The sequence below is a fragment of the Rattus rattus genome, chromosome 11, assembly GCF_011064425.1.
Source record: "Rattus rattus isolate New Zealand chromosome 11, Rrattus_CSIRO_v1, whole genome shotgun sequence".
Lineage (NCBI taxonomy): Eukaryota > Metazoa > Chordata > Mammalia > Rodentia > Muridae > Rattus > Rattus rattus.
Genome location: NC_046164.1, coordinates 91,301,045 through 91,317,059, shown reverse-complemented (window position 1 = coordinate 91,317,059; position 16,015 = coordinate 91,301,045). Strand labels below are relative to the sequence as shown.

General features: G+C 41.7%; 1 protein-coding gene across 1 annotated transcript in view; it reads left to right on the top strand.

Moving 5' to 3' along the window:
- The window catches only part of Vrk2 (VRK serine/threonine kinase 2), a 118,066-nt gene that overhangs the window by 89,932 nt on the left and 12,119 nt on the right, over window positions 1-16,015 (top strand). The window contains exons 8-10 of the mRNA XM_032916446.1: window positions 426-558; window positions 9,842-9,962; window positions 12,756-12,814. Coding sequence (XP_032772337.1) covers window positions 426-558; window positions 9,842-9,962; window positions 12,756-12,814 — 313 coding nt within the window. The remainder of the gene's footprint in view (window positions 1-425; window positions 559-9,841; window positions 9,963-12,755; window positions 12,815-16,015) is intronic.

Here is a 16,015-nt window from a genome sequence, read left to right as displayed (position 1 = left end):
TTGCTTCCTAGTGCACGTTTCAGCTGCCATGTGGCTTACTGAAGCATCGATCTGAAGTCTGAGCTTCCTCTTAACCTTCAAGTTCCTATTTAAAACACACTTAAACTGTATAATCCATTGATTATTTTGTGGTGCATGTGGTTGTACGTGCGTGTGTGCACGCGTGTGTGCATGCGTGTGCTTGCGTGCTTGGACCACATGCGTGTCTGGAGGTCAGGAGGTTAGAAGACAACTTGCAGAAGGCAATCATCTCCCTTTGCCACATGAGTTCCACGTTGGTCCCAGATACCTTTAGGCTTAGTGCCGAGTGCCTCGCCCTGAGCCATCTCACTGGCCTACAGTTTACAAGTCTCTTTAGACGTAATTATAAAGGTCATGTCTTCAGAAAGCAGAGTGTTGCTCACTGGCTTCTCCATCCCTTCCAGGTTTATCTTGCAGACTACGGACTTTCCTACAGATATTGTCCCAACGGGAACCACAAACAGTATCACGAAGATCCCCGAAAGGGCCATAACGGGACACTAGAATTTACAAGTTTGGATGCACACAAAGGAGTCGGTAGGACACTCTTTTCTGGTTTATATTTTTATTTCAGGACAGTGATTGGGTTGAGAGTGCAGAAGCTGCTACCCGAGATGACCATTGCATGCTCAGGCTAAAGGGTGAGCACTTTGGTAAGATTTTTTGTGAGAAATCCTGTTATCTCAGTAAATACCTGACAGAAACCATGTGACCAGATAGAGCCTGTGGCTCTCGACAAAGGAGCCAAGTCTAATACTCCTCAGAGTGAGAAGTCACAGGTCTGTATGTGAGGCTGCTCGGCTGTGCTGAGGGGGCATCAGAGGCAGGGGTTGTCATTATTATCCTGTTTGCTTTGTGTTCTTCTCAGAGCCTCGAAAGAGATATTCTCTCAACAACAGCAGTATCTTCTGAACCCCCAAAGTGTTAACTTGGGAAATCTCTCCCAGTCGCCTTTCATAGATCTTACTTATTTAAACTCACTTTGATGGTATTGGAAACACATTTGCAGGTAAATTACATACATAGCCCTTTTATTGGATATTGATTGTACTGCCTTGCATTCCAAGGCAGACTTAATTCAACAATTCCCTAATTAGTTAAAGTCATAACCTATGTCTTGTATTCATTTACCATTAATTAAACCTTAGCTGTTTATTACTGTGCAGTCCAAATCCAATAGCCAACCCAGAAAGCCATGGAAAAGGAAGTAGGAGGTCAATATTGAAAATATATGGTGCCGAGTCCCACTGATGGCTGCCTGGCTCACGATCAATATGCTCAGTGCAACTGCACTTCCTTCGTTGCTCTGTCAGCAAGACAAAAAGTCAATTCTAATGTTATGCTAGTGAAAAAAAATGGCGATTATTAAAAAACTTTGGCTTTCAAAATTATATTCTTTGCAAACTTTGTTTATAAAAGTATTGTCAGATACGGTAATGCAAACAGATAATTTTTAAACAGCTCTGAAAGAAATCATCTTCACTGAATATCAATTAGACATTTGTACTGGTAATGGTTGTTGAACTCTTCCCCTAAACTAATACTTTCTAACGAGTTTTAGTTGGTGCAAACAACTGTATATTATTGCCTTTCCTATTAAAAGGACCATTGACCATGTAATACAGAGGGTGTTGATCATTTTCCCAAGCAATTAAAACCCACAATCTTGTAAGGAAGAAGGTGGAGCCAGTGTGTTGACCATGTGCCACCTTCTTAGAAGATTGTCCAGACAGTTTCCGAATTACAAGTTCGCTTTCATACTCTGCAACAAAGTAAAAGAAATCATAACATGTCTCAAGTAGAGAAAAGGAATGATCAGTATTGTGTACATTTCATCAGTTACATTGTTAATGATGTAGTTAACACCTAAAGGTAAAATGTTACTTGGCTTTGGTTAAATTACAAAAGGTGGAAACAAAGTGATGATTAATAGAGATACTTTTTAAAGCAATTTATTTAGATTTATTTATTTTATGTATATGAGTTTGACCTGCATGTAACTGTGTGCACCACATGCATACCTGGTGCCCACAAAGGTCAGAAAAGGGCATTAGATTGCTGGGAACTAGAGTTCAGCACATTGGGAACCAAACCTATGTCCTCTGAAAGAGCAGTAAATGTTCTTAACCACTAAGATTCTTAACCATCTGCAGCCCAGGCAACAGTGCATTGTAACCTTGTTCTCTCATTCTCAGTGAGTGGAAGAACTTTTGCCAGACTTAGTTGTGATATAAAATAGACTTTTCAGAGATACAAACAGACTCTTTACCTAGCATTGTGCCTGGAAACTCAGCACACAGATTCTCAAGCATTGTTACTAATGTTCTAATGCTGATTCTGTGGAAGGGACTATTTAACCATAGAAGGAGAAGAAGAGTGGTTTGTCTGTTGTTTTAACCAAAGCTTGAAGCTCAGTATTTCTGAGTGTCCTGTAGTCAATTTTGCATAGTACTTTTTGCATTGTCTTCATAAAATATTTAATACAATTTCTGCTTTGTTCTCAAACTTTCCTCTTCCATGGTATGTATTACTTGGTACACATAGATTTCACCACTCTGGGTCTTGGGGAGAAGATTTGGCTTAGCACAATCATAGACATGGTGCTGCATCCAGAAAGAAATCTTCAGAAAAGAGACAGGCGAACTATTTTGATATTTACAGAGAAGTCTTGTGCTTGAATGAGTATTCATTTCATCACAGATGGTCCCGCTTTCCTATGAAACAATAGATTTCTTTCATGTATTTAGCATGTTAACATTTGTATAAATACATATCTGTATGTCCACATATGTCTATGTGTATGTTGATGTATGGACATGTATTTGCTAAATGTATGTGTATTGGTTCTGGTATAAAAATGGATGATTGGATATTCTCACAGGTATTAACAGTATTCCTAATATTTTCCATTGAATTTTGCAAAATAAAGCATTTCAGCTTAGAATTTTGTTAGAAATGAACTAATAATTTAGCCATATTTAGAAACAAGAACAAAAGTGTTCAAATCTTGTATGTAAATAGAGAAAACCATATCTATAAATATTCATATGTTAACTATTAATAAAGCCACTATGTGGTTTACTATCAGAAAAATATTTTCCTAATTCAGTCCAGGGGAGCAAGCACTGCAAAAGAAAGCATCAGGAAACAGGAGAGTTGTGATGAAACAAACCTGTAGTAGTTAGGAAGGAGTGTGTTCGCAATGAGCAGGCTGCCTACTGACCTCCCGGACTCCCCTGGTGCCTATCGAGACACTGAGCACATAGTGTTTAATGATCCATTTAGTCCTCTTCCTCATGTTTTCTGCCCCTTGTTCTTGTAGCAGGCGTGTAGATAGAAGGAGGAAAAGGAAGGGCCAGGTGTGCTACTAAGTCACTCACTAAATCCCAGAAGGTGTGCCAAGCTGGGATGGAAGGGCAGAAGAATGGATGGGAGGAAAAGGGTTCCAGGAGTCCTGATGAACGCTGTGACTTTAAACATGGCAGGTGCTCTGCCAAACTCAGTACTCGGTGTGACCTCAGGGTACTTTCTGCCGCTGACTTGCTTCATTCAGTGTAAAACTAGAGTAAGGACATTAAGCTTGTTCTTCATTATTAATTTCTCGCTCCATAAAAACTAGCATGTACGAGCACTGACATACTTTGTTCTTGTTGCAAGATAATTAAAGAGAATTATATGTGTGTCAAACACACTGCTTTAGAATTTGTTGCATTCTTAGTAATGTTAAGAAGCAATATTTGGATCAATGTGTAATATGGATTTTTGTAGATTTTTCTACTCACTGAGGCATGCAGTCAATACCTAATTTCTCTAGAGACAGACTGCATTTAACAGAGTGAGCTTTCTTAAACACGTCAGACCTGGGCTGAGTATGTAATACCTATTCTGATTTGACATCATCGATGACCATAAAATATGATTTCCAAACTGCATTTTAAATGTCTGGTTGTATAAGATATCCAGTCTCAAAAGAAGCAAAATATGCGACATGCTTTAAAAGTATTTTTGCCATGAAATCCAAGTCTTGTGCTGCTTCTTGCATAGTTTCATTCTGGTTCAGGACTCTGACTTACAAAATACCCGTGAAGGAAACTGAGAACGTCTTTTCATGTAATAAGCTGGTGAGATGGCATGGGGCCCACAACGTAGATTCTACCACTAAGTCAAAGGGCCAAACATGTTTCTATTACCCGATATTAAGCAATACCATTAAATATTGGCATGCCCTATATTTCCCAAAAGTCAGAAAACTATACTGTTAATATAATTTCTAGGTGAATTTGATTTTATATATATATATATGAATATAGTCTTTGTATATGTATATAATATATAGTCTCTAGTTAACATGGAAAGACAATGAAGTCATTGTTTCCATGTGACATCTGTCCTTTTTTTACATTTGAATTTTTATTACATTTATTTTGGGTGGGTGGGGTACTGTGGCACAGGTGTAGAAGTTAGACAACAGCTTGACAGATTTGATTCTTTCCTTCACCATGTGGGTACCAGGGGTCAAGCTCAGGTCCTCAAACTGAGTGGCAAGTACATTTATTCACTGAGACATCTGATTCACAAATCCCGTTGACATTTATATATGTCTCTTTAAGTTGTGATTGACTTGTGTGGTTAGGAAGATACAATGCCCAGTACCTAAATGTAAAGTCTCCTTGCTTCATTGAATAACTTTTCCTACTCGTTCTACATTACACATAGTCACACACACACACGCACACGCACCCACACGCACATGCACCCACACGCGCACACACACACACACACACACACACACACACACACACACACACACACACACAGAGAGAGGACTTAGAATGGAAAAGTACTAAAGAGAAGAAAGAAGATGTGAGGTTTCTCATTTATTTGGAACATAATCCTTTGCGTTCTACTCCGCTCTGGTACCTTTGGGAATCATAGCAAATGGTAGCACATAATCAGCCTTTGCTGTGACAAAATGCCTGAAAAATGAATCTGAAGAGCAAAGACTTGTTCATTTACGTGGTCTTCAGCTTCCTTGACACCGGTGCACGGTGAAGCCGCACACTGTGGGAGGGGGTCATGTAGCACAGGAACTCAGCACAGCGTCCAGTGTGCAGCAGAGGAGGAGCTGCGAAAGGAGGAGCGATTGAGAATGCCTACTCAGCAATGATTTCTCGGAGGCTACATCCTTCAGGAAGACCTGCCCCTTACCCCTTACCACTCCCAGAGCTGTGCTGTTAATTCATCAAAGGAGTAAAGCGCTCAGAATCGTGCCCCACCCCCACCCCATGGGGCACATGCCCCCACCCCCACCCCATGGGGCACATGCCTCCATCCCCACCCCATGGGGCACATGCCCCCATCCCCACCCCATGGGGCACATGCCCCCACCCCCACCCCATGGGGCACAGGCCCCACCCCCACCCCATGGGGCACAGGCCCCCATCCCCACCCCATGGGGCACAGGCCCCACCCCCACCCCATGGGGCACATGCCTCCATCCCCACCCCATGGGGCACATGCCCCCACCCCCACCCCATGGGGCACATGCCCCCACCCCCACCCCATGGGGCACATGCCCCAGAAGCTCCTCAGTCTGCTACCAGGCCCCAGTACAGAAGTCTGTGGTGGACATGTGACTCTCAAATCCTAACGGGAACCACCGTAATATTTTGTTGTTCTTTGTACGTTTGAGTTGGCAGAATATTCAACAACACACTCAACAGCTAGAAGCCTAAGAAAAATGTATGTGTTTCTCCTGCCATTAGTCACCATCTCCTTTCACGTTGTCCTCTTGCTCAAACATTTCTATTTTCTCATAATTTCAGACTAAATAAAGTAATATGTTAGGCATATCTTGGCTACTGGAAGCAAGTGTCTCCAAGTTTGCTTTATTTCTTACTATACCTTGTGTCTTCTTTGTCCTCCGTGATATTATGAGAAATGAAACTAAACAAGGCTTGCCTACACTCCTAGATGCATTGGCACTTAACGTACTTTTTCATTCTTCTCTTTTTCCCTTTAATCCAGTTAATTTCCCTACTTTACAGTGAATACTAGATCTCTGGAGTGACCTTCCTGTTGATTATGTGCTAGGTCAGACAGACCACTACCTTATAAATTAATATTATAAATAGAGGCTCTGTTACCAGAACAGAGTGATCGGGATGGAGCTTTCCAGAAAGGACGGTTGCACAGAGAATGTTGTCAGTAATCCAGCAGAGATGGGATCTGCCCCCTCTTTATCGTAGTGGGTTTTGTGTGTTTTAAGTCAGAAGGTCTGTGTCCTGTAGCTCCTGCCTTACTGAAAAGTGGTGAGAGAATGTCAGTTGGATGACTCTAAGACTGAGGATGGTGGCTGGCAGTAGGCAGAGCACGCACTTTCTTCCTTCTGAAAGAAGTGGTTCCATGGCTCTCTGACAGGAAGTAGGTCATTTGACCATTTACACCTCAGTTTTCCTATGGCCAGTGTGGTTACTAATACTGACACAGTCGAAATGATTAACAGGTAATAACGCAGTCCTCGAGGATGTGATGCAGTGACCATTCTCCACCAATCACATCAGTTGTTTTATTTAATTATGAATTCTAGAGTCAGCTACTTCTGGAAACTGTTTTTTGTTTGTATGTTTGTTTTGGTTTTTTTTTTCTGAAATAAAGCTTGAGTCCCCACCTGTGCCTATTTTTTTTATTATTGTTATATTTGGCAATATTTTATCATTTTGAATGATAATTGTTTGCAACTGCAAACAACATACTCTCAGTTAAAAGAGTAATTTGCTTGCCTCGTGCTAGTACAATAGCATTAGATGAAAGAGTATTTGGAAAAGAAAGGTGAGAGAAAAACTCCTGATGGAAAAAATGGCCAAACAGAAAGTTAAAGCTGAAGTTGTGGTAATGCACATGAGGGCCCACAAAGAAGGATAATATCAGTTACGAAATGCACCTGAGAACCATACGTGCTGCACTAAGTTATGCGAATGTGTTTTCAAGAGGAGACGATTCATACCATGCTGTCCTCTTCAGTGAACACAGTGTATTCATACCGTGCTGTCCTCTTCAGTGAATACAGCGTATTCATACCGTGCTGTCCTCTTCAGTGAACACAGCGTATCCATACCATGCTGTCCTCTTCAGTGAACTCAGCGTATTATGGCAGAGTGGCTGTATGCACCGTTGCTGCAGGGCTAAGGGTGGAGAGAGGTGGGTTTGGACTCCAACCTTGCTTTACGGATTCCTCTCTGGAGCTCTTTTCACTTCTTGGTTCAATTAGCATTTTCAGTGCATTTGGAAGGTTTATGGTGAAACAAGCAACTTTGAGATTAAAAATATTTTCAATCTCAAATAAATTGTTTTCATGTGTATGCATGTGTATGCAGGCATGTACATGCACTGTGTGAATGTCTGGTGACTGGAGATGCCGGAAGCTGGTGTTAACCTCCTGGAACTGGAGTTACAGATGTGAGCCCCCATGTAGATGCTGGGAACCAATTCTGAGCCCTTGGCTGCAGTAACAAGTAGTCTTAAACAAGACTTAACAAGTAGTCTATCTCTCCTATCTCTAAAACTTTTTAAATTATTATTCCGTGCTGGGGATGAAACTAAGAATCATGCACCTATAAGCCATGTGCCCTACCACTGAGCCACCCTTATTCCCAGAGGTTTCCAACAATGCCTACTCAACTACTGCTTTTTAATTAAAAAACATCACACTATTCTCTTCTCTGTACAGTAGCTGGACTGTGAACATGAAAGAGGTTGATTTCTCTAAAACAAGGAAAGAGTTTTTGTCTCTCTGGCATCAAGTTTCAGCCAGAGAGACACACTAGAAAATATTTGTGATGCTTTTGTCATGCTTCTTCAGCTAGGAACACATGACCATTCTGTTTAACATTATATGTTAACATTATATATTAAGCAGTGTTCCTGTAGCACTGAGAGCAGTGGTAAAGTGTTTGCTTAATCATACTGATTAGTGGAGTATATACAGTAAAAGACTGAAAATTTGATAATATATTTAATTAGATAAGACTGAACTATAATGGTGAAGTGAACTCAACTCTCAAAGGCCTATTTTATGTGAAGACCAGTTTATGAAATATTGGTTTCAGCCATGTCCTTCAGCTGGAGATGGCTGCAGTCCCTGGGAAGGTTCATTTCATATTCATTCATTCATATTGGGTTTTTTTCCCCTTCCTCTTGTGGTAGCCAGTATCCCCCAAACACATGTCAGAATATCCTTTTTTGAACAGTAAAGGATGTGAATTTTTTAATTGATGCTAATCAGGAATTCCTGTAATAGAAAAGGGACTTGTGCACACATCTGTACAAATGGAGCCATTCCATTATTAATGGGAGATTTATCACAGAAGAAATCACTGTATAACAGCATGGTAGAGACCGTGTTTTTATTTTAATACTAGAGCCAAATCCTGCCTTAGGAAGTTGTTGAAGCCAATGCACAAAATATATAGCACCCATGGGCCTGGCCTTCTACTGGATTGAAGGGCCTTTAATAACCCAGTGCTCAAATAGCAGTTAAGATCAGGTATGTGTGCGGGTAACCATGCACTGTGCTTTTATAACAACTTATATATGGTAAACCAGAGTAGCTGCAGTGTGTAGCACGATTAAAATTCTGTATGGTGACCCAGAGTATCTATAAACGTGGTGGCACAATTGTTCTTAGTGGATGTCTTCGTGAATTAAAGACCTAGTTCACTCAGTGACTTCTTAGAGTTTATTTCCTTAAGGACAGTGAAATCTGTTTAAAACAGCTTTTACAGCCACACACTGCTCAGGATATTATATATCCATGCACAAATGAGCATTCAAGTAGTAGAGTAGATATAAATGCCTATTGTTTTGGGGGTGCTTATAACGTGACTTTATTTTATAGGCATTCGCTAAGCGTGTTAGTCATTAGTTCAATGACTTATGACCAAGCGTCGGTTGAATTTAACAAGTCTTAGGTCTCACTGTCTTTTGCTATACGGTACTTGAGAAAAAAAATTGTCAAAATGAGATGAAATTAGTCCACAGCATTTAAGAGTTTGACAATCACGCTATTTACTGGGTGTGTTCTTTGGCTGTTTTAAGTTTATGTTTTGACTCTTTGACTTCAGAACTTCCTTCTCCCCCACACCTCTGGACCACAGTTCCCCCATGATTCCCTCACCGTCGGCTTTCAGACTCAAGACTAGTGGTTTTGTGCGGGGCCTCTTACGTCTGAAGATGATGCGCGCAGCACTTGGGAGCTGTGCGCATGGTTGTAGTTCTTCCACAGAACGGCAGGTCTTCTTGGGTCTGGTTTTAAAGACTGCACACTAGATGGCAGTTTTGTCATATTCTTCTGGCTTCAAGTGCGACCACTGGTGTGACAGAATAGGAAAGGCCGTCAGTGTTTAGTCTGCGCTCAGAGGGTCTCTGCGTGACCGAGGCAGACCCCATGGACTTCCTGGAACATGTGTTAGCAATTTAGCTGCAGACATTTATTTCTTTGTTTTACTGCTTGGCTCTTTGAGAAAGTGTTGGTGCCGGGTTATGGGTTGTCTGGATCATGTCAGAGGCCATGGGATCAAGTTCATGTGACAGGCTAGACTAAGGAAAGATGAAGTTGGAGAAGGTGAAGAAACTGACCCTTACGTTAGCAGCAAGTCGCTGCCTGTCTGTGGACCGAGGCCAAGGGCCTACGCGGTTAATGTTACTCCAGCTGAGTAAACACGACGCTCTGCCCACTTAGCTTTTTCGCATTTCGTCAATGGGAGCTCACTCAAAGATTTCTCTATTTCTCACGAGCTTTCTTATCCTCCCCTTTCTGCAGCCCCTTCCAGGAGGAGCGATGTTGAGATCCTTGGTTACTGCATGCTGCGCTGGCTCTGCGGGAAGCTGCCTTGGGAAACAAACCTAGAGAACCCCGTGGCTGTCCAGACCGCTAAAACCAAGTAGGGATTCTCCAACACCCCACCTCTTTATGCAGCAGGACCAACAGCAGGGAGTGGAAATGACAGAGAGAATGCCCCAGCCACAAAGAAACAAACACATATCAGCTTGAAAGATACTTTTTAAAAACAAAAATCATGAAGACATCGAATTATCTGTACTTGATAATTTTACAGTGCAGATGTAAAATCAAACATCAGCTTCCAGACATGCTGTTTTCTGGCACTTAGGTCCTACGGAGGTGTTTACAAGATGGACTGTTTGTAAATTAATGTGGACCTGGGTATGGCAGTAGTATGGTTTTGGTGTGATGGCTATCCACTGTGCAGAGGAGCAGGGTGAGGTGGGAGAGGAGGGAGGGCTTGTATTTCTCAGGTGAGAACAGCATACCTCATATTCCTGTCTCCGAAAGCACACTTTCTTTCTTGAGGTAGAAACAAAGAAAACTTTTACATGAGCTATTTATATGAAACATACTTACACCACATAAACCTTTCAAATATAGTCTATGTTCAAAGTTTATTACCTTGATTCTGGTACTACAAGGAGGTCAGTTTTAGAACAACGCCTTTGTGTTGTGACTGGTCTCTCACTGGTCAGCTGGGCCCAGGGTACAGAGGTATAGCTTTTCTTCACATTCTAAGGTAGGCTGAAATAGTTACCTATGGAGAGACCACTGTGCAGCAGGGCAGTGGAGTTTTAGCAGGACAGATAATGAAAATGGACACTAAGGACAGCTCAGCCAGATAAATCAGTCTAAAGATTTAAATGCTGTTTTGGACTGGGTCTCACTCTGTAGCCCATGACGGTTTCAACCTTAGGATCTTCCTGCCTCAGCCTCCCAAGTGCTGGGATTAAAGATGTGACCGCCACACTTGGATTCACTGTAGGATCTGTGTTCAAGACGGAAGGTTTAGGCTAGAGTTTGGAAATGACAGATCTCTGCAAACCGACCTGCACAGTGCATGCACTTGCATTCTTGACCACCCTAGTCCGGGACACAGTTGTACAAGTCGTACCGAGTTGGGACTCTGACCCGTTCTGTTCATGTCAGTCCTTGCGTAACTGGCACTCTCCACACTGCAGCCACGTGAACCCACGGCAGCAACACTCAAAGCAGTCCTTGTACACACTTTGTGAACTCAGCTTAACGAATTCATGTAGTGTACTTCAGCTAAAGGCCAGCATTTTAACCTACCAATCATTGGCAGGCTTTCTTTTATAAGACTTTAGTTTCCTTAAGCCTTGTATCAACATGTATATAAATGCCTTTGTTCTGATAACTGGTGAATATGTCTACATGTGTTCATGTACAGTAAAGGGGTACTGCATGAAATAGGGTTTTAATAAGTGAGACATTACCTGAACTGTATATATGTTAATATCTTCACTTTAATTTGATTAACAATATAAATCCAAATACCAGTATAGCTAATATATTATGTATCACAATTTAAAAATTTGTAGATTTCCTATGTAATAAGTACTTCTTTATTTGCCCGTGAAGGTGTAATGTGAAGCAGGTTTGGCCACAGCTCCATGTTTTTCGCTGTCATGGGTCACTTGAGATCACCACACACACTGCTGCTTTCCTGCTTGCGTTTCTTTGTGAATCATTCACTTTACCTATAATTTTAGTTGAGGCTTTATATATATTTGCTACAGCAAATTGAGAGAGTGATATTTATTTAGCCCCAAATACTGGAAAACATTTACCATGTATTTGTTGAATTGATATTTCTCATTAACTTATTTAACCATTGGATAATATAAACTCTTGCCAGGATAGAATAAATGCACATAGAGAACTAAAAATCACCCCTTTTCAGTGATCAATACATGAGCAAAATGACTCCATGGGGACTCCAAGGCCTTTGTGCCCACAGATCACTAGGGAGACCAGGAGTGATAAACACCCAGTGGCCTCTCCTCAGTGGAGGAGATAAAATGCTTGTTTTCCTACCCATAAAGGTGAGAGTGGATATTGTGAATGACCTGCTAACTTTTGCTGTCTGTGGAGGCAAGCCTCCCCCAAAGGCCCCAGAATGTTTATCCCAGACTCTCTCTCCCTAGATCTTTACCTGTTGGTTCCCAGTTAGTAGAATCCATCCTTGGGTAGGGCTTACCGATGTCAATGCTCTGTCAGAGACCACACTAGATTCTAGGCCTTTTAGCTATAGTCCCCACCTTCACTGTCACATGTATTTTTCAATGGAGTTTCTATGTAGTCACAGCCTTAGATTGACTCTGCACCTAGAGTTAAAATGATTGCTGTCTAGGAAGCTTTTCCCTGGATTCTACTTGGTATAAATATGCTGACAATATACCCCTGTCATCGGACTCCTTGAAGCTGTGATCCAGGTTAAAAAAGTCAGTCTGAGCCAAGTTTCCATTGTCAACTTTTAGCGGATCCTCGTGCCGCCAGCCTTGACACTTGCAGAAACCCCAACACCTCTAAATCTAAGAGGAGTAAAAGACCTCACCACCCACACCCAATGTTATATGTATCTTTTATTCTTCTTTAGGAAACATCATAGCAAACATTCCACAGTCCTCAGTTGTATACATTTTGAGTTAAATAGTCCATGTTTCTATATTGTTGGTAGTTGCAACTGTAAAATTGGCCAATAAGAGCTAAGGAATGTCCTCCCCTACTTTGCTAATCCTCCCATCCATTACAGTTGGGTAAAGAAAGGGCACAATTGTGTCCTATCAACACAGAATCAGAGTTTGACGTTCAACGAAAACAGGGAGGCTGGGCTGAACGCAGTCACCGTGTTCTGTTTTTTATTTAGACTGCTGGATGAACTCCCGGAGTCGGTGCTTAAGTGGACTACGTCTGGAAGCAGTTGCCGTAAGTTGGATGATAAAACCGCTCTTTCTCCACAGGTCATCACAGTAGCTGCTCTGCGGGTGTTAACCTTACCCACCCCTGTTCCCACAGGCCGAAAGCTTCAAGGTCACAGATAGTTTGCTGAAGATGGTTCAGTCATCTTCAGTGGCGCTCCAGAGACTGCCCACCTCTTCTGGACTCCCTGTTTACTTGTTTTAGAGTTCTAGGTTTATATTTGAGAATCACTCATAGGCTATTCAGTAACAACCAGTAGGTTTAGTATTAAGATATGTTTGAATGGAAATTAAGTCCACCTATAAATTTTTGAGTCAGGATATTTGAGAACGTAATCATTGCATGCCTGAATGTTATTTACACCTGGGTCATATTATAACTGATCAATCAGCAAATCATTGTAGATAAGAAAATCGCCTGATTTGGGCATGTAGCAGTGTATGTTATAGTCGGTTTTTTTCCTTCGAGTTTGCAGAGGACTTCTGAGTTCTTTAGCATCGTGATCAGTACGAATGGTAAACAGACCTGGTTCCCAGTCCTGTCGCTTTTATACACATATGTGACCCATGCAGTGACTTGAGCATGAAGCTGCTTGTCATACAGAAAAGAGTGAGCTCAGCCGTCAAACTTCTCCTTTACCGGGGCAGCTTGGTAGAGTGAATCCTAATCTCAGCCTTTAGCCGACTTGTGTGAGAGCATGTGTACAGGGCCCCGTAGTGAAGTCTGCACATGCGTGAGGGAAGCAGTAGAAATGTTGTCTCAGCCCTGTATTCACAGCCCATCTTCAACTATGGGCTAAGGAAATCAAAGAGGAGTGGCCTGGGCCTTTTCCCACCTCCATTACCTAAGTCCCCTGGAGTGTCCTTGTGCCAGGCTTCCCTTTCTGTGATATTTTTCTTCTAGCAGAAGGGATGAGCTGAAAATTGGAAGTTTTGTTATCATTTGCTTTATTCTGCAACCACGTTAAAGAACTTGCTTAAAATAACATCACTCCCCTTTGACTAGCCTTCTTACCGAGTCCGAGAGTATGTTTCCTCAATGATGTGGACAGAGATCTTGATGGATCAGAGATGGCATTTCCTTTTAAAATTATATGCCTCCCTTAACTTACTTGTCCTTTCAGCTCAGGTCAGTCTATGTCCATGATACTTCTGTCACTAGATAGATATATGTGACAGTTTTAGTCAAATGCAATAGCTAGTGACAGGTGACACCTGATTTCCTCATTCTTACACCCGTGAACCTCCTCCATGCTAGTAGCTAGGAAACAGATTTCAATGCTCAGAGCACAAAATGTTCACTAGGACATTTTCTTAGGAGAATGTAGAACCAACACAATCTTGAAAATAAGCTGATTTGCAAAACTAGTATTCTTGTCATGTATTTTATATATCACTCAAGTTTGCAGCCTGTCTGTCCAACTCATGCATTGTCTTCAGAAGCTTTCTGTCTGGAACTGGTGACGTTGCTTAATATGTTACAGGCCAGAGAAGCAGCTACCTCAAGAGTGTGGTTATTCCATGCTGCTCTATGCATTGTGTTGAGTAACTGGAAATTCACAAGCTTGTGGAAGATTAATGCTTACGTCCGTGCTTCATCACAATGCTTGGGGCTTGAGGCTCTTGATAATAGTGACATCATGACCTAGTGGAGGCGGTCCTTTTCCTCTGCTCCTGAGCCTCACCCGTGCGACACCCCAAGTCTTTTGTACAGTTTCTCTCAGTTGCTGCTATGCTGGGAATTCACCTTTGTCTTTTGACAGACATTCCTTCCCAACCAACTCCCTGTTCTCCATTTGGGATCTTCTGATTAAACCGACGTAGGATTTATATGAAGCTTAGCTTACTACCTATTACAAGACTTAAAAACAGCAGACTTCGTGCCAGACAATAGCAGGTATCGCTGAGGATTTCTTTAGGAATTAGATTTGGTAGCTCCCAGAGGGGTACAAGCAAATATCAGCTCAGAATTTCGTTCTAAAGCAGGAGCTGGCTACCGGTGATCTGGTAGACTTGGTGTTAGGTAACAGAGCTCGCTATGTCTCTTACGTGAGACAACAGAAGGGGAAAGTAAGTTACCTAACTGCTAGATTATTCAGAACATAAAACAAACAACAAAGCCAAGAGTTCTCGCATTAACCACATTAGCTCTCCATTTCCAGATAATTCTAACTGTGGGATAGAATGGTCAGTTTGGGTGGGCTGGAGAGATGGCTCAGCTAGTAAGACGATTTACTGCTCTTGCAGAGGACCAGAATTTAGTTCAGTACCCACACTGAGGAGGTCACAGTCACTTGTAACTCCAGTGGTAGGGGATCTGAGGACCTCTTTTGACCTCCGTGGGCAACTACGCTCCCACATGCCTGTATGAATGTTCTTGCGTGTACACACACATAAACACATACACACTTAAAAATAAGAAAGATCACCCTAGTTTTAGCAGAAAGAAAAGATGTGACTATTATTTTTGGAATGTTTTTCTCTAGAATGTGAGACCCAGTACCTCTATATGTTTGAGTGGAGGGAAGACATGAGGGAGGGGAAGTGTTAGAAGTTACTCCTCATCGCGTAGAGGACTTTCTGGCCGTGGAATATAAACACTCAAGGGAGAAAGAGTGAGGTACTCATTATTTGGGTATTATTAGTACGTTTTTAAAGGTTAGAACATATATAAACGTAAGCAAATGAGAATATGATTTTACCATAACCCTTTTGAAACAAAAGTACACAGAATAGACATTTTCATGCAGCACTGTCACTTTTTATTACTAATTTTGTTCCTCTGTAAAGATTAGTGAGTGGCTCAGTGGCTTAGTACTTAGCACATGTGAGGCCTTGGCTTCAAAGCCACCACTGAAATAAATAAAAGCTGGGATGGGAAGTTACTATGTAGTTCTGGTGACACACTTTTACATTAGAGAGGAAATAGAAAACTCCTCATCCTACTGACCTAAAATCAAGAATAGCAGGGTGCACTGGGATACTGAGGTATAGCGGACTCGAGGGAGGACTCCTCCCTTGTTAAAAGGCAGCCATGACTAAAACCATGAGTCCATGCTCGTGGCTAAGTACCCTCCTAGGACAGGACAATGAAAGCTGCACATAAAACTTGCAGTGTATTTCCTTTGAAGTTAGATTTATAATGAGGAATGAAAGATGTCTGAAGTGTATGGACAGCTGTAGTTTTGAGTGGTCATTAGTAGCTGTA